The sequence below is a fragment of the Mobula birostris genome, chromosome 15 (assembly GCF_030028105.1).
Source record: "Mobula birostris isolate sMobBir1 chromosome 15, sMobBir1.hap1, whole genome shotgun sequence".
In the NCBI taxonomy this organism is placed as follows: domain Eukaryota; kingdom Metazoa; phylum Chordata; class Chondrichthyes; order Myliobatiformes; family Myliobatidae; genus Mobula; species Mobula birostris.
In genome coordinates, this window is record NC_092384.1 from 33,635,990 (window position 1) to 33,654,116 (window position 18,127).

Genomic DNA, 18,127 nt, shown 5'->3' on the forward strand with positions numbered 1-18,127 from the left:
CGACTTTCCTTCTCATGTCTGTCATTATTTAATGTTCTAAACCATATACCCCAAGACAAGCAGATGTTCATATAATGTTTGAACATGAGCAGTGATGTTATCTAGTTGTATAAATAATTTAAAATCTGTGAATATTATAACACCAAAGCCTGAGATCAAATTTTAGATTTTGGCCTATTTCCAGGTGAGTTTTATTCTTGTTTTGTTTTAGTTGGGTGTATGCAGAAAAAAGTTGATACTTGCTTATCTTTGGGAATATATATTGCACAACTGGTTCTGTAATACTGATACTTACAGCAATTTTTGGCATCATATGTTAAAGATCTAGTACTTTTGCTGTGACAGCTGTATGCTTTGTCTGAATAATGTTTGCAGTTCCATAAGTTGGATATAATTCTCATCCACATTGGTTTTTAAAAGGTTTTTGCTTTTTTTTCCCTGCTGAACTATTGCACTTTAAATTAAGTAAATGTCTGAGTAATTATGTAGAGCTGGTGCTCAGGTGCTTCAATTTTTCTGTTATAGTGGACTAAAATTTCTATCTTTGGCACCAGTGCAATTTAATTACTCTTGTGCAGAAGTAATTATGCTATTAAACAATTGCTTGTACAAAGATTAAATGATATCATATTTTTAAACAAAATACTGGAGATACTTAACAGCTCTCCAGAGAGGGAGAAGTAAAGTTGTTATTTTAAGTTGATTGCTTTTCATCAGAACCAATGTCGGATGAGAAAGGTCCTTGACCATAAGCAATAATTCTTTTCCTTTTTCCATAATTGCTGCCTGTCCAATGTGTCCAGTATTTTTTTAAAGTGTGCTGGTTCTTGGGGTTAATAGCATTTTGTTTTCAGTATATACAGAAACAAAGCAAATACATAAAAAGTAGTAATTTATTTATAAGATGGGATAGTAACTCCACATTTTGAGACATTTTTCAAGATTTGCTTCAAACGTACCTGTGTGTTTTGATCCGCAAGTATCACATAATGCTGCTATCTAATAGAAACACAACACCCGTATACTAGTATAATGCATGCTTTGGGGCCTCAGTGGTAAAGCATCCACGGAATTTCCTTTAAACTGTTTGTAACCGCAATAGTTCCACTACTGGAGGACTTTATTCAGTCATCAATTGTGTACCACAGCAGTGTTTAAAGCCATCCAATTAGTCCTATCCTCCAAGACCTTTTAATTCTTTCTTTTCAGATACCTATCCAGCTCCACCTTGAATGTCACAATTAAATCTCCCTCTATGCTTCCTGCAGAATATTCCGGACTCTAATCATTTGCCTTGTTCAGTTAACAATATTTTATTTTGTTGTTACTCTTTTTGGTTCTTTTCCTAATCACCTTTTTTAGTTCTTGACTTGGTCAGTAATCTGATTTTTAAAAAAATATCTGTGGGAGCCCTCCCAATCTCATTTCTCTTACTGAAGTCCCGCGCCCTCATAATCATTTTGGTAAATCTCTTTTGCAAGCTTTCCAAAAACTTGAAGCTCAGGACTGGAACAATATTCTTGTGTGACTGAACCATAATTTTTATAAAGGCTCATTGTGAATTCCTTACACTTCTAATCTTTGCTTCTAATCTCAATTTGTCCTGCTAATTTTAAATGATTCTGTGCGTAAGTGGTGGTGAATCTTCATGTGTTAACAAGTACCATCTTGTGTAGTTAAATGTAAGCAAAGGCAGGTAATATTGAAATTGGGACTTGAAGACAGATGTTAGGAGTAATAATATGTCATTAATATAAAGCAATGGTGGGGTGGGGGGAAATAATACTCTCCTCTAGGGATTTTCAATAAGAGAGCACTAACACTCACAGCAACATGTCTACATACCCACTTAATCAGCAACACCACATTTAGCCTGGTCACTCTTGCAGGTTTTAGGTATCAAATTAGTTTTTGAACTTGTAGCGACAGATATGAATGCCAAGAAACTTCTTTTCTTCACATTTAGTTCAACATGACTTCTGTACTGAAATGTGTATTGGCACAACTTAATGAACAAGATCTCAACATCCTGAATTAGTTTATCTCCTAGCAGAGATTATTTCATCAACGTGATGACATAATTCTCTCTAATTTTAGCTAAGTATCTCAAGTTCTGCAAGCCTACTGGTTCTTATCTCCCACTTGTGTAAGCTAAGTTTTAGGAATAGTCCAATAAGCCACTGACTGGCCTTGCTGGAAGGTTACTTTTCAGATTAGAATTGTCCAATTGAATCTTGAATATTCTTGCAACATCTGCTTGTTAAGAATGTCCTCAGTTGCTCTGACCACTCATTCATCTGCTTGATATGAAACCAGAGGATAATGAAGGCATTGTTGTATGTTTAATACAGTTCTGTTTCATAAACTTTGTGAATAACATTGATTGAAACTAAGGACCACTGTCAGGAAAATGGGTGTTCAAATACAAGGTCATAAACACGCATCTTGACTGATCCTGTGTGTATTCAATGGTTGTCATGACCCCTTATGTTGCACTTCAATCCATTCTGTGACAATCACTCACTGACAGGAAATTCTCAATTCCTTTTTCACAAGACTTCATGGTCTTGATTGCAAATAGTTTTTTCTGGTTTTATCGTACAACTTTGGCAAGTAAATGCAGTTTATGCAACTGCATTGAGATCATTGTCCAAACAAAAGTTGTTGCAGTGCTTTTACATGCTGACCTTTCCAGTGTGTTTCGTATATTTAGCAAAAATATTTTGCCTCATAGTGATAGGGTATTATTAATCTATGACCTAATTTATTTTGTATTATATTTCATATTAAACATAGGCTATTTCAAACCAATAAGTCTATGCTGGTTCACTGTGCAATCCCGTTCACCCATACTTGTAATATATTTGTGTGTGTGTGTGCAGTACAATTTTCAGTGGTTAATTAACTTACCAACCCACACATCTTGGAAATGTGGTTAGAAACTGGGACACCCAGGAGAAACCCACACAGTCACAGGCAATATGAAAACTGCTCATAGACAGCAGCAGAGGTCAGGATTGAATCTGTGTCAGTGGAACCTGGTCGAGGCAGCAGTTCTCTCAACTCTGCTGCCTTCTTAATGTACTGTTTTTTTTTTCCCCTCATGAACCTGGATTGCGGAATGGTTTTGGTTTGCAGTTTATAATTGGTAAAACTTTGTTCCGTTATCTGTTCATAGACCCTCTTGAAGCTGCTGGCAAGACCTAGTATTTAAGTAGCTACTGGATAGCCCTTGCTAATCACATTTAACTTCCATTTTCACTTCAGGCATTAGACTTCTCAAGTGGTAATTGCAAAAGAACACCCACGATAGTGTTCTACTTGGAACTATCATATTTAGTTTAGTAATTGTACTGCAAGAGAAGAATTTTGTATTCTTGATGGTACCAGGACAGGTAGCCCCGATATGCCCCAATATTTTGTATCAACAAGTAGGGTGGTCAGTAACTCAGAGGTTCCCTTGGACAGTAGATGTAAAAGTAGTAGTGGATATGTTGGATATTTTAATATTTGCGGCGGTTAGGACACTCTGAGATGGTAAAATTGAATCAGGATCATAGACTGGCCAAAGTTAATGTAAGCAATACAAACAGTACTGGTATTTAAAAGGTGAAAGTTGCCCAGGACTCAATTGATTCCATCTTGGGGGTTTTAGAAGAAAGATTTGTAAAGACCCAGTGAAATTTGCTGGTGACAAAGGATTGCAAGAGCAGATACACACGGAGGTGGGTGATGGTGAAGATAGAATCATAATTGGATATTTGAGAGCTTTGAAACTGACAGTACATCTAGTGATAAGGGATAGCTGTATAACTGCCCCCAGTTTAAGGCAGTTCAACAGCGGAGAGGGGTTGGAAGGTGTCATTAACAATACTTAAAGTTGCAGGGAGGTATGAGGTAATGAAAAGGCAAAAGTTCATTATGATCATGTGTGCGGAGCATTTTTTTTGGCAGACACGGGAAAAATGGGCATGAATGTAAAAGAGAAACTTGCTCTTAAGTTGACAGTGATTGCAGATGGGAGTTAAGGAGGGAGTAAGATGTTTGAAAGATCATGCTTTAAGTGTTGATAGTATAAATGCTAGTTTATGCAGGATTGTTGTTGGTTGGTGTATTTGATTTCAGATGAAAGTCAATGATTAGGTTATTGTGATTACAGCCACCTGCACAGGTCAAACATGAAAAGATTGATTTACATGGGGAGAAATGTTTGAAAATATTAGTGAATCAGCAAAAGAGCACATTAAAATGTGAAAATAAATGAATATGGAATAGCTGTATCCTAATGGTACAGGGAGTGTATATTTTAAAGGAAAAAATGGAGATAAAAGACATTAATTATGCCAAAAGGATGGGAAAGCTATTACTAAGAAGCATCTGGGAGAGTTTACAATGACCAGTGAACCTACCCAGAATGTCTTTGGACTGTGGGACGAAACCTGAGAACCCTGGGGGAAACCCACGCATTCCATAGGGAGGATGTACAGACCTCTTACAGATGACGCCCGAATCGCACTCCGATGCCCCGAGCTGTAATAGTGTCACACTGTCCTCTACGTTACCATGGTGCCCAGTAAATAACATTAAACAATCTTGAATCCAAGGCAGTGATGTGCTTTAATTTCTCAATCTGACATCTACTGCTTTTGTTAAAACTAGCACTACAGGTACTGCAAGAATAAAATGCTGATTAGGAGTATTTGCAAAGAATATAATTGATTTGGCTTCAGATTTGGACTGTAGATGCAGGAATATGCAAGAGGCCAAAGTAAGCTTCTGGAAAAACCCAGTTGGCAGGTCAGCATCTGTAAAGGGAAATGTGCAGTAGACATTGGTTTTGACCTGAAACAACATTTTTTTTTTTTTTTTTTTTTTTTTGCAGATGTAGGATATGTCTGGCTTTAAATGAACTTTTATAAATGAAAGTGTTGCCTAAAAACAGTGATAACAAAATGACAAAAGGAAAAGTAATGGCAGAAGTAATTGCATAACAAAAGTTTGATGCTACAAGGCTCAATTCTATGGTAATAAGACATGTATGGACACACTAATGGGTCTAAAGGAAGTATAAATTGTTAAAGTACAATGGCAGAGTTGGAAGAATGGATTGAAAAATCTTGCAAAACTAAGTGGAATACTGTAGATACCAGGAATTTGGATCACAACATTGGCACTTGATTGATACGCCTTCAGCACTCCTGGTAGCTTTTGTACAGCCAGTGGAATCCTTTTACAGTGGTGGGAGTGGGTCAAAGAATTATTCTTCCCTGCCCTCTTTCTGAACAAATACAATTGTTATAGTAAATTGGGAGTCTGGAATAATAACAGAAAATATCCACATGAATGTGTTTAGCATTTACTATGTATTAACTTTTATGAATTGCAAGGAAAATAGATTAAAACTATAAAAGCCAATTTCAAAGGATTGTGAATTACTAAGGAAAAAAAACTTCATAAAGTCTTTCTCTTGAATCTTAAATGGAAGAGAAATCTGATGTTAATTTAGTTATCAGCTTCTGTTTCTAAGTTCGAGTTTTCTATTTAGGCTGCCAGATGATTATGGTGCTGGCTGCCTGATTTAGCAGTGCTGTCACCAGCTGCCAGAACACGTCAAAACATTTGCTTCCTAAGTAACTTTTGGCGCAGCGTTGCATAAGGCCCGAGCTTCCTGTAAGTAGCCTTTTTTCTAGCACTGCACTCTAACTCCCGGTAGGATGCATTTTCATGATTTTTTTTAAAAAAAGAACATTTCTTCCACAGTGTCTCTTTAATACTGTAGCATTGTCTGATGAAGTCTCGTTGACCTGAAATGTCTACCTTTTTACTTCCCACGTGTGCTGCTTGACTGGCCATTTTTTTTTCCCAAGCATTTCTGTTTTTGGTTTGTGTTCCAGCATCTGCAATCTTCTTTTGTCGTCCATGCTCTTTGTTGTTCATTGTTTTTATCAGCAGTTTGTCTTAACACATACAAGTACAAATGGTGTTACTAAGTTTCAGTGCAATGGCTTGCGTGCCAGTGACACAGCCTTTTTCTTGTCTGCATTTGTATGCATATATTTTGCACATACTTTTTTACCATTTCAAACTTTTCTCCTCAGAGGTTCTGATTTAGAGTTAATAATTTTAACTCTGCTGGAAACCCTCTGCTGGTTTGTCTCAGTAGCTATTTGTTTTCGCAAGTCTGTGTTGGCTCAGGTCCAGTGGTAAAGTTTTACCTGATCCAGAAAGCTGAGACGTCAAATTCAATACTAAACTTGATCCAAGCTGGTGTTTCATTTCTGGCCTGAGAAAGTCAAAGGTACTCTTTATTTTAGGATGAAAGTCTTGTTAGCTATTTTTTGGTTGGAAAAAAACTTTTCATTCATGGAGCCTGGAAGAAAAAGGAAGAACCTTTTTTAAAGTTTGAGGAGCAAGTCTGGGAGTAATGCTAAGCAACATTTCAGCGCAAAGTGTAGTGGAAATTGTAACCGGTTTCTTCAAAAAAAAAAAATTAGGCTAAATCAACTGAATTTGTAAGCATTGAGCTTGGTAATCATTGGACAAATCATAACTAGTATATGATAATAAGACATATATTCCCCGTCATCTAATTGACCAGTAAGAGGGTTCTACTATCTCCTTCTTCCATAGGGGGCAAGTTGACAAATTGGATTGGTAAAAGGAGGCTGAGGAAGATGGTAAAAGGTTGTTTCTGAGTGATTTGGAAATTTGTAGCCAGTGGTACACCACTGAGATCAGTGATTGCATACATCCAAGTGATTAGTACATTTTCGGATGACTCGCTAACTGGTAATATTGAAAGTAAGGAGAATACTCCCAGGCTGCAGATGCTATTGATGATTTGCTGAGATGCACTTAACAATGGCTGATGGGGTTTAATCCTAATAAGTGTCAGGAGATGCACTTTGTGAGGACAGATTAGAGTATGACACACAATGAATGTTGAGGCCCTAATGAGTATTAAGAAACAGTGACCTTAATATACAAAAGATCCTTGAAGGTGGTAGCAGAGCTGGGTAGGATGGTGAAGGAGGCATAAGGGATACTTCCCTTGATTAGTCAGAGTACAGACTGTGTGGGGAGAGGTTCGTGTAAAAGTTTATTAGTGAGATCTTAATTAGAATGCAGTGTGTACTCTGGTCACCACACTATAGCAAGGAATGAATTGCATTGTACAGGGTGTAGAGGAGAATCATCAGGATGTTGCTTAGGATGTGAGCAGAGCCTGGATAAGCTGGGTTGGATTTCCTTAGAATGAAAGGTTGAAGACAGCATGGAATAGACGCATATAAAACTGAAAGGCATAGATAAGGGTAGATGTTAGGATTTTTTTTAATCCCCCATAGTAGCAGTGTCTAAAATTAGTGAACAGATACAAGATTTGCAGGAGATGTGAGGATTTTTAGTGCATAGAGGAGGCTAGTAGTCTCACAACATTTTGAAATCTATTTGGATCAGCATTTAAAATGCAAAAACATACAAAGTTTGGGGTGAAATATGGTGGATGGGATTAGAGTAGATGGCTACTTGATGGTTGGCATAAGCTGATTGGCCTATTTCTGTGTTATACCACTAAAAAAAGGGCGCTTTGACCCAATGAGTCTATACGTATTCACAATGAAATCCCATGCCCCACTAATCTCGTGATTTCTATCAGCAATCTCCAGAGCCTCCCACCTTTCTACACACTAGGGCCAACTTACAACAGTCAATCTATCAACACAAGTTTTGGGATACAGATAAAAAAAAAAACTGAGTATCTGGAGGCAACCCACGTGGTCGCAAGGGGAATGTGTAAATTCCCCAGACACAGCTTCAGAGGTCAGAATTGAACCTGCATCACCAGAGCTCTACTCTGCCTCTTCTGTGTTCTTCAGGGTTAGTATGAAGATCCCATCCACAATCGTCTACAAAATGTGAATTAACTCAAATTATGTCTATAGGTTTCTGGTGATTATTACATTTTGTCACTTGCTATATGGAGTTTGTGCATTATTATAGTTACTTCATTATCAAGTGCTTTAGGAAATCAAGGTGGTGAATGATGCAAGACCAATAGTTTAGCGTGTATCAAGCCTTTCAAACATAGAACCAGACATGACCGTGATACTTGCAGCATCATTGCCCAAAATGCCAAGGGAGCTCGATAATTATAAGGGAGAATGTCCACTATTTTGTTTTTCTGGGCTCTTAGTTGCCAAGTCTGGTTAATCACCATAGCTACTGATTTTAAATTAACATTTCCATGCAAATATTGATCCAACACTGCCATGTTTTTTTTGAATTGAACTCTTCAGGGAAAGGATGGAAGTTAAGTTTGTGCATCTGTCTTACAGAAATAGGCCTTCAGGTGACTAAGGTATCTACCTGAGTTTAAACAATTTTCCTGTATTTGGTTATATTCCTCAACCCTTTCCTGTAATTGTACCAGCTTCTACCATTTCCTGTGGCAGCTCCTTCCATTTACCCACCTCCCTCTGCGTGGAAAACTTGCCCCTTGGGTCGCCTTTAAACCTTCCTGCTCACCCCTTAAAATGATGTCCTCTAGTTTTAGACTTCCCCCACCCTGGGGGAAAAAGGCTTTCTTATCTTTGCTGCTCATCATTTTATAAATCTCTGCAAGCTCATTCCTCAATCTCCTTTGCTCCAGGGAAAAATGTCCTTATCCAGCCCTCGTGAAATCATACAGCACAGAAACAGGCCCCTCAGCTCATCCCATGTTTACCGACTACGTTGCTCAGTGAGCTATTTGCATTTGGCCCTTAGCTTGCTAAACTCCTCCCCAGGTGCTTATCTAGACGGCTTTTAAATATTGCCAATGTTCCCATCCCTGCCATTATTTCTGGCAGCTCTTTACAAATGCACACCACCCTTTGTGTAAGGAAGTTACCTCTGATGTTCCTTTTACCTGTCACTTCTGATTTTAAGCCTGTGCCCTCTGGTTTTTAGCATGCCTTCCAGTGAAAAAAGACTGTTTTTCACCCTGTCAGTGTCCTCATGGTCTTGAATACCTCTATCAGGTCGCCCTTCAGCCTCTTAATGTTCCAGTCAATGAAGTCCTAGACCATGCAACCTCTCCTTGGAACTCAGGTCCCCCAAGTTCAGGCAATATCCTGCAAAGCTCTATCCTCCTGCTCTATTTCTGTTGTATAATAAAGCAACCAGACCTCTGTGATATTCCAGGTGCAACCTTACCAACATAAGACCTGGGAGCCCCATTCTCCTACCTTTTCCCCATAATCTTTAACACTATTACTAATCAAGAACTTATCAACCTCTACTTTAAGTATACCAATAACTTGGCCTCTACAGCTATCTGTGGCAATCAATTCCATAGATTAACCACCCTCTGGCTAAAGAAATTCCTTCTCATCCTTGCTGTAAAGAGATGTCCTTCTATGTTTGTACCCCTGGTCCTAGGCTATCCCACTATTGGAACTACCCTCTATATGGGCACACTATCTCGTGTAACTGCAAAATACTTCCCAGCTCCTATACTCAGTGCCCTGAATGCAGTGCCAGCATGCCAAATGCTTTCTTCACCACCTGTCTACCTGTAATATCTCTTTCAGTGAACTATGCGCTGCAGTTCTATGTACCCCCTAGACACAGGCCTCCCCAGACTGAGAAGCAAACCTCTACCATTGTCCCTGCTTCCTCACACCTGAGCGACTTATGAATCCAGTGCACTCGCTGTACCTAGATGTTTGATCTAACCTTCCTGACTAGTGTGCCGTGAGGTATCTTGTCAAAAGACCTTGCTTCAGTGCTTGTAAACAACATCCACTGCCCTATTCTCATGTGTCATCTTGGTTAACTCCTCAAAGAACTTCAAGAGATTTGTCAGACACAACTTCCCCCACACAAAGGCATACTAACTGTCACAAATCAGACCCCATCTCTCCACATGTTAGTAGATCATGTCCTTCAGAATGCTCTGCACTTTTAAGGCCTCCAATACCTCCTCCCATGCTAATTTGTCCAAAGCACCACCACCACCAATTTCCTCCATTTCTTTAGCTTCCATCACTTACTCCACAGTAAATACTGAAGCAAAATATTCACTAAAAACCCCCTCTTTTCTTTGGTTGCACACAATGCTTTAAGGGGACCTATTCTCTCCTTGGGCATCCTTTTACTCTTAATAAACTGGTAAAATCTCTTGGGATTTTGCCTCCCTTTGCCTGCTAGATCCTCCTTGTATCTTTTTTCCCCTTTTAATTTCGCTGTCAAGTGCACTCTATACTTTTTGTAGTCATCATGTGATTCACAACTGCTTTTGCACAGATTACATGTCCCTCTTGTCAGCCAGAGATTTGTAATACCCTCCTCAATCTCATTATCGTATCCTGAACATTTGATGTAGATATTAATTTTTTTTCCTAAAACAATCTATTCCAGAATATAAAGTTGACTAGAAAGGCTTAAGCAAGTATACATTTGGCTTGGTCGTGAAGTTGGTGCAAGTAATGAACCCTTTCTGGATCATGTCTACAAGTTCTACTCGTAAGGTAATGGAAAATTGTTTATCACAGCCAAGTATTTATTCTCTCAAGTTTAAGACCTACATTCTCTTTGAAGGCGATCAAGGAAAGTGTTTTTGATATTTCAACTGTTACAGATTTTAAATGACTAGGCTATTTCCACTTTAATTAAATACTATGCGTGAAAATAGTTGCAATATTTTTCCAAAATGCTGACAGTGAACAATTTGATGTTTTGGAACTGTATGATAACTGGACTACACTATATCACATAGGCTATTCAGTGACCAGTCTGATCCTATCTTCCAGTTTCTCATTGGTGGCCTTGTAAGGTACTACTCTTCAAGTGCACATCCAAGTGTTTTTTAAATATGAGGATAGCTGTGTTACCAGCTTTCTTTGAGCCATAAGTTTCATTTGTGAAAGTATTTTCTTCCTTCCCCTCTAATCCTTCAGCAGGTGACCTTAAATATATATATATCTCCTATATTTGATTTGGCTTCACTGCTCTCATCCACAGCTAGCATATCTTTCTTGCAATGTGATAGCCCACTATTGTACATGATATCTGAGTTATGGCATAGTAAACTTTGTACGTCGTTCTAGCATTTCCTCTAGCTCTTATTAAACAAAATAAAGGTCATCCTGCTGGCCCATTTAACCACCTGATCTATCTGTCCAGTTATCTTTTTATGGATGTGTGTACATAACTTCAAGCTTCATTTCTTCTGCATTATCTTGGCATTTATTGTATATTTCCTTGAAATTTCACCTTTATTCCCCCCACCTCATTTATTTGGATTAAATTTTGTTTTCCACTACTTTTATAATCTCTTTGAAGCTCAGCTTTCCTCTTCACTGTCAACCAGACAGCCAGTTTTAGTAGCCTTGGGAAACCTCCTTGTGCTTCCTACATTTAAGTCAAGTACTTCACAAGGCAGAGCATGATCTGGGAACTGAGCCTTGTATGACATCAGCGGTAACTACCATAGATCATAAAAATGCCAATCAATGATAACTCCTCTACAACCTGCCACTCGGCCAATCTTGGATCCAATTTGCCACTCCACTTTTGTATCCTGTAAACCTTTAACCCTTGACTTGCCTGGCCAACAAAACTTTCTGAAACCCACAATGTTATTTTAAACAGTTGAGGATATTGTAGAACGTAATGAAATTTAAAATAACTTAATGACTTTGTCTTGTACAGAAATCTGACAGTGAAGAAAGGAGTGTATCTGGTGAACAGAAGACTAGTCCTCCACGGTCTTCAGCATCTAAAAAACAGTTGCCCTCAATACCAAGAAATGCTGTTCCTGTAACTAAACCTATTTCTCCTATCACATCTACGCAGTCAACAAATGGAACACATGCTTCATATGGTCCATTTTACCTAGAATATTCTCTCCTTGCTGAATTGTGAGTGGTGTATTTTATTTTTCATGTATTCCTCTTGGTGCAATATCACGTTGATTTTAAAGAATTTGCTAACATGCTGTCACCCCATGAAACTTGCAGAAATAAGTATTAAAGTACAGCTGAGAACTGCTTAATGAATTTTGCATTAACGTAGTATAGTTCTCAGCTCCATATTCATACAATTCTTGATGCTTTCCCCTTTGAAAAGGATGAATTGGAAAAGGCACATCTAGTTCATATGCCATAGCTAGAAAGGTTTTGTTTGGTGCATTTGGATGGTGATTTGAACTTGCTGATCTGGTGAAATTTTGAACTTTATAATTTTGATATTCCTATCATTTTACAGTACCTTAGTTGTAAAACAGAAGTTGCCTGGTATCTATATACAACCTTCATATGGATCTGCATTAAGTAAGTATTGTCATTAAAAGTTTAAACTGGTTTTAGATAAATTATTTCTAAATTTTCTCCCTACTCTTATTTAAATCAAAAATGTTTTTTATTCCTTCTCGCAGTGTGGTTTGGAGTAATTTTCATCAGGCATGGGTTGTACCAGGATGGTGTGTTTAAATTTACTATTTACATCCCTGATAATTATCCAGATGGAGAGTGTCCTGTAAGTAATGTTCATATAATTCCCTTTACAATGTGTATGATTTACACTTTCTCATGTTGTACCACACTGATATCACTTAAGGTAAAACAGTTTTGATTTGAATAAAATAACATTTTGCATTATCTATTATTCTGTCAGTCTGCCAAATGAGGAATGAAGTAACGAACTATCTGAGGGTAAATGTGACATTCTTTTTTTAAAAAAAAAAAAAATGCAGATGAATAGTCAAAGAAAATTAATCTCTTCCTGTTAGTGTGTTAGACTAGGTGTAGTTTTTTTTTTGTGACATTTTTGGTGGCATGTATCCTAAACTGAGGTCTAAAAGACTATAAGATACAGGAGCAGAGTTCTGTCATCCAGCCCATCCAGTCTGTTCTGCCATTCCATCATGGCTGGTCCATTTTCCCTCTCAACCTTGTTCTCCTGTCTTTTCCTTGTAACCGTTCACATCCTGACTAATGAAGAACATATTAACCACCACCTTAAATACACCCAGTGACTTGGTCTCCACAGCTGCCTGTGGCGAATCTGTGAAATTCATTGCCACCCTCTGACTAAAGAAATTCCTCATCTCCGTTCTAAATGGATGTCCTTCTATTCTGAGGCTTTGCCCTCTGGTCTTAGGACTCCCCCCACAATAAGAAACATCCTCTCCACATCCACCCTATATAGGCTTTTCAGCATTAAATAGGTTTCAATGTGATATCCCCTCATTCTTCTAAGCTCCAAGTACAGGCCCAGAGCCACCAAACGCTCCTGATACAATAACCCTTTCATTCCTGTGAACCTCCTCTGAACTCTCTCCAATGTCAGTACCTCTTTTCTTAGTTAAGTGGCCCAAAGCTGCTAACAATACTCCGTGAGGCCTGCCCAATGCCTCAGCATTACATCCTTGCTTTTATATTCTAGTCTTCTCGAAATGAATGCTAACATTGCATTTGCCTTGATCACCACTGACTCAAACTGCAAATGAATTTTTAGACAGTCCGGCATGTAAACTCCAAAATCGCTTTATTCCTCTACCTTTTTTTAAAAAATTGTCTGTTTAGAAAATAGTCCATGCTTTTACCAAAGTGCATGACTATACACTTCTGACACTATATTCCATCTGCCACTTCTTTGCCCATTCTCCTAAACTAAGTTCTTCTGCAGCCTCCTTGCTTCCTCAACACTATCTACCCCTCCATCTATCTTTGTATTGTCTGCAAACTTGGTCACAAAGCCATCAATTCTATCATCCAAATCATTGACACATAACGTAAAAAGAAATGGTCCCAACACAGACCTTGCGGAAGACCACTAGTCACTGGCAGCCAAACAGAAAAGGCTCCTTTTATTCCCACTCTTTGCCTCCTGCCAATCAGCCAATGCTCTATCCATGCTACCATCTTTCTAAAATACCATGGACTCTTATCTTGTTAAGCGGTTTCACCGACACTTCGCCAAAGGTTTTCTGAAAATCCAAGTACACAACATCAACCGATTCTCCTTTGTCTATCCTGCCTGTTTTTTTTTCCTCAAAAAATTCCAACAGATATGTCAGGGAAGATTTTTCCCTTCAGGAAACCATGCTGACTTCAGCCTATTTTATTACATGTCTCCAAATATCCCCAAACCATCTCCTTAACCATCAACTCTAGCATTTTCCCTACCAGAGGTGAGGCTGGCTGGCCTATAATTTTCTTTCTTCTGCCTCCCTCCCTTCTTGAAGAATAGAGTGACATTTGCAATTTTCCCGTCCTCTGGAACCATGCCAGAATCTAGTGATTATTGAAAGATCATTATTTAATGCCTTCACAATCTGTTCAGCCACTTCTCTCAGAACTCTGGGTTATAGACCATCTGGTCTAGGTGAATTATCTACTTTTTAGAGCTTTCAGTTTCCTAAGCACCACGTCCATACAAATAGCAACTTCACTCACTTCCGCACCTTGGTACTTTTGAACTTCTGGCATACTGCTAGTATCTTCTACAGTGAAAATGGATACAAAATACTTATTCAGTTCATCCACTATTTCCTTGTCCCTCATTTCTATCTCCCCAGCGACATTTTCCAGCAGTCCGATATCTACTCTCGCTTCCCGTTTACTCTTTATATATCTGAAAAATCTTTTGTTATCCTCTTTGATATTATTGGTTAGCCTGCCTTCATATTTCATCTTTTCACTCCTTATGACTTTTTAGGTGTGTTCTGTTGTTTTTTAAAGCTTCCCAATCCTTTAACGTCCTACAAATTTTTGCTGTAGTATACGCCTTCTCTTTTGCTTTTATGTTGTCTTTCACTTCCCTTGTCAGCCACAGTTCTGTCATTCTGCCTTCAGAATGCTACTATTTTTTTGAGATGTACCTACTATGCTTCTTTTGAATTGTTCCTACAATCTCCAGCCATTGCTGTCCTGCTAGTATCTCCTTCTAATCAACTTCGGCTGGCTCCTCGCTCATGTCTCTAATTCCCTTTATTCCATTGTAATATAGATACATCTGACTTTAACTTTTCCCTCTCAAATTGCAAGGCGAATTCTGTCATATTATGATCACCCTCTCCTAAGGGTTCCTTCACCTTAAACTCCCTAATCAAATCTGATTCATTGTACAGCATCAATCCAGAATAGCCTGTGGGCTCAACCTCAAGCTGATCAAAAAAAAAACCATACATGAGCATTCTACAAATTCTCTTGGGATCCAGCACCAACCTGATTTTCCCAATCTAACTGCATATTGAAATACCCCATGACCATCGTAACATTGCCATTTTGACATGCCTTTTCTATCTCTCGTTATAATTTGTACCCCACATCTTGACTGTTCAGAGACCTGTATATAACTCCCATCAGGGTCTTTTTACCCTTGCAGTTTCTAAATTGTAACCTTAAGGATTCTACATCTTCCGATTTTATGTCACCTTTTTCCTCAGAATTTGATTTCATTCTTTACCAACTGAGCCATGCTACCCCCTCTGCCTACCTCCGTGCTTTTGATTATAATGTATATTCTTGGATGTTAAGCTCCCAACTATAATCTATCAGCCACAACTCAGTGATGCCCACAACATCATACCTGCCAATCTCTTAACTGCACTACAAGATCTCTACCTTATTCCATATGCTGAGCATTCAAATATAACACCTTCAGTCCTCTATTTGTCATCCTTTTTGCTTTTTGTCTCCAAGTTACATGGCAACTCAACCCACTGACTGGAATTTTGTCTTGTCATCTGCCTGTCCTTCCTGACAGTCTCACTACACACTCTATCTGCTTGTATGCCAACTTCCATCAACCTTTGTCAGATTACTCCAGATATTCTTGCTCTGTTGCTTTTGGAATGTTAAACATATAAAAACTTCTAAATTTGCTTTTGGCTCTATTTTTACAGTCAGAATCTAAATGGCATAGGAGTCAGAGTAAAGTTGAAAATGAGATACTTTCAAATTGCTTTAAGAAAATAAAATTGAGGAATTTGATAGCCAGAGACTGGTTTCCAGGTTGTAAATAAGGGGCATAATTTAAGGTGATTGGAGGATAGTGGGATGCCAGAAGTAAGTTTGTTTGTTTTGTTTAGACTGGGATTAGTGGGTGTGGAACAACCTGCTAGGGGTGGTAATAAAAGCAGATACATTAGGGACATGTAAGAAATTCTTAGATAGGCATATAGATGATAGAAAAATGGAGGGAAGTGTTTGATCTTGGAGTAGGCTAAAAGGTCAGTGCAATGTCATGGCCTAAGAGGCCTGTAATATTCTATAAAGTGGATTAAGTTAGGCCCCAGATGCTGCCTGAACTGCTAAGAATCTACAGCATTTTGTTTTTGATAAATACTTCACAATGTATTTCAATGTTAGCTATGCATTTTGGTTTTAAAAAATGTAGATCTCAAAATGCAATTGTCTGTAGATTGCTGGGCCAAATACATTTATTTGTTTACGTGCAATAATCTGCCTGGTAACATGGAGTGTGGGTGATTCCCGAGGCAGTAGACAACTGAACAGGTGTTATTATTGTCATTACAAATTATAATGTAGATATGGATACTTTATTGATCCCAAAGAAAATTAGTGTCACAGTAGCATTACAAGTGCACAGATACAAATATTAGAAGAGAAGTAGAAAGAATAAAGAAAAATGTGTTGCCACAAACACTCTAACAGGAGGAGTTCATCACTTACCCAGCTATAGGTTGACTCATTATAGAGCATAATGGTTGAGGGTAAGAATAGCCAAGATGGCATGCAGGGGGTGAGAAACATTATCCAGAATTACCTTTGTTCTACCACAGCATCCAGTGTGTCCAGTTTGACTCCTGTAACAGAGCCAACTTTTCTAATCAGTTTATTGAGCCTGTTGGCATCACCCGTGTTGATGCCATTGCCCCAACACACCACTGCATAGAAGATTGTACTTGTGACAACAGACCGGTAGAACATGTGAAGGAGAGGCCTGCATACTCTAAAGGACCTCAGTCTCCTCAGGAAGTAGAGGCAACTCTGGCCCTTCTTGCACATAGTCTCCACTCAAATCTGTCATCCAGATACTTGCAGGCTTCATCTTCCTATATCCATCACCATCTCCTTTGTCTTACTGATATTGAACTGCAGATGATTCAGCTTGCACCATTTGACTAAGTCCTCCACCAGGGCCCTGTATTCGTCCTCCTGTCCTCTTTATACACCCGGCTATTGCTAAGTCATCAGAGAATTTTTGCAGATGACAGTGTTGTAGCTAAAGTCCAGGGTAAGCAGGAAGGGAGCCAGTACAGTTCCCTGTGGGGCCCCAGTGCTGCTTATAGCCATGCCTGACACACAGCTGTGAAGCTGCACAAACTGTGACATAGAAACTGAAAATTAATGCATTTGGCTTATCTTTTTAATAGATAATCAAAAACACCTTTTAATGCCAATACTGGTACAGAAACATCCTGAATTAAAATAATTCAAGGCCCAGCTTTAGATGTTTTGCCTATGCTGTGCTAACAATGAGAACCAAATGCTGTGAACTGTTGAACATCTTCAAAAGAATATATTTAGATATTTCTTTGTGCTCTGCATTATTTTAGCGTTTGATGTTTGATATACCAGTCTTCCACCCACTAGTGGATCCATCGACAGGAGAATTGGATGTAAAAAGTGCATTCACAAAATGGAGGTTAGTACACTTAATTGTTTCACATTATTCAGCGTGTGACACAATTTAGTCTCCTAATGGGATGCTGCTTCTGTGGCATCAGATATATAAATGAGGTCTGTGTGATATAAATTTTATAAATAAGCTGCAACAAGCAGGCAGACAAGTCAGTCAGGCTCGGGAATTATTAAACAGCAAACGAGGAAATAAAGCACTGATTTTTAACATTACAGGTGCTTATTTTGCCATTAATTCTACTTTGGTATTCTGTTCTTTTTTTAAAAAAAGGACTGGCCACACCTTGTACAACAAAACTTTTTATTGAGAATACAATGAGAGGATTGTGCAAAAAGCTGAAATTGTTATCAAGTGACTATTTCTGTTTCAATTGCATGCGCAAAGAATGTAACCAGGGTGGAGCAATGATGATAACTATTTCAACTATGCCGATGCTGGAAGTTGCTCTTGAAAGTGTAACAGCCTTGCATAG

General features: G+C 38.5%; 1 protein-coding gene across 3 annotated transcripts in view; it reads left to right on the plus strand.

Moving 5' to 3' along the window:
* The window catches only part of aktip (akt interacting protein), a 29,446-nt gene that overhangs the window by 5,438 nt on the left and 5,881 nt on the right, over nucleotides 1–18,127 (plus strand). For 2 of the 3 annotated variants that reach the window (XM_072279576.1, XM_072279574.1), the window contains exons 2-6: nucleotides 10,402–10,511; nucleotides 11,695–11,903; nucleotides 12,250–12,314; nucleotides 12,419–12,519; nucleotides 17,570–17,658. In XM_072279576.1, the coding sequence (XP_072135677.1) occupies nucleotides 10,470–10,511; nucleotides 11,695–11,903; nucleotides 12,250–12,314; nucleotides 12,419–12,519; nucleotides 17,570–17,658 (506 nt within the window). In that variant the 5' untranslated portion in view covers nucleotides 10,402–10,469. Of the gene's footprint in view, nucleotides 1–5,545; nucleotides 5,671–10,401; nucleotides 10,512–11,694; nucleotides 11,904–12,249; nucleotides 12,315–12,418; nucleotides 12,520–17,569; nucleotides 17,659–18,127 lie in introns of all 3 variants that reach the window. The other variant, XM_072279575.1, reaches the window with a different exon arrangement.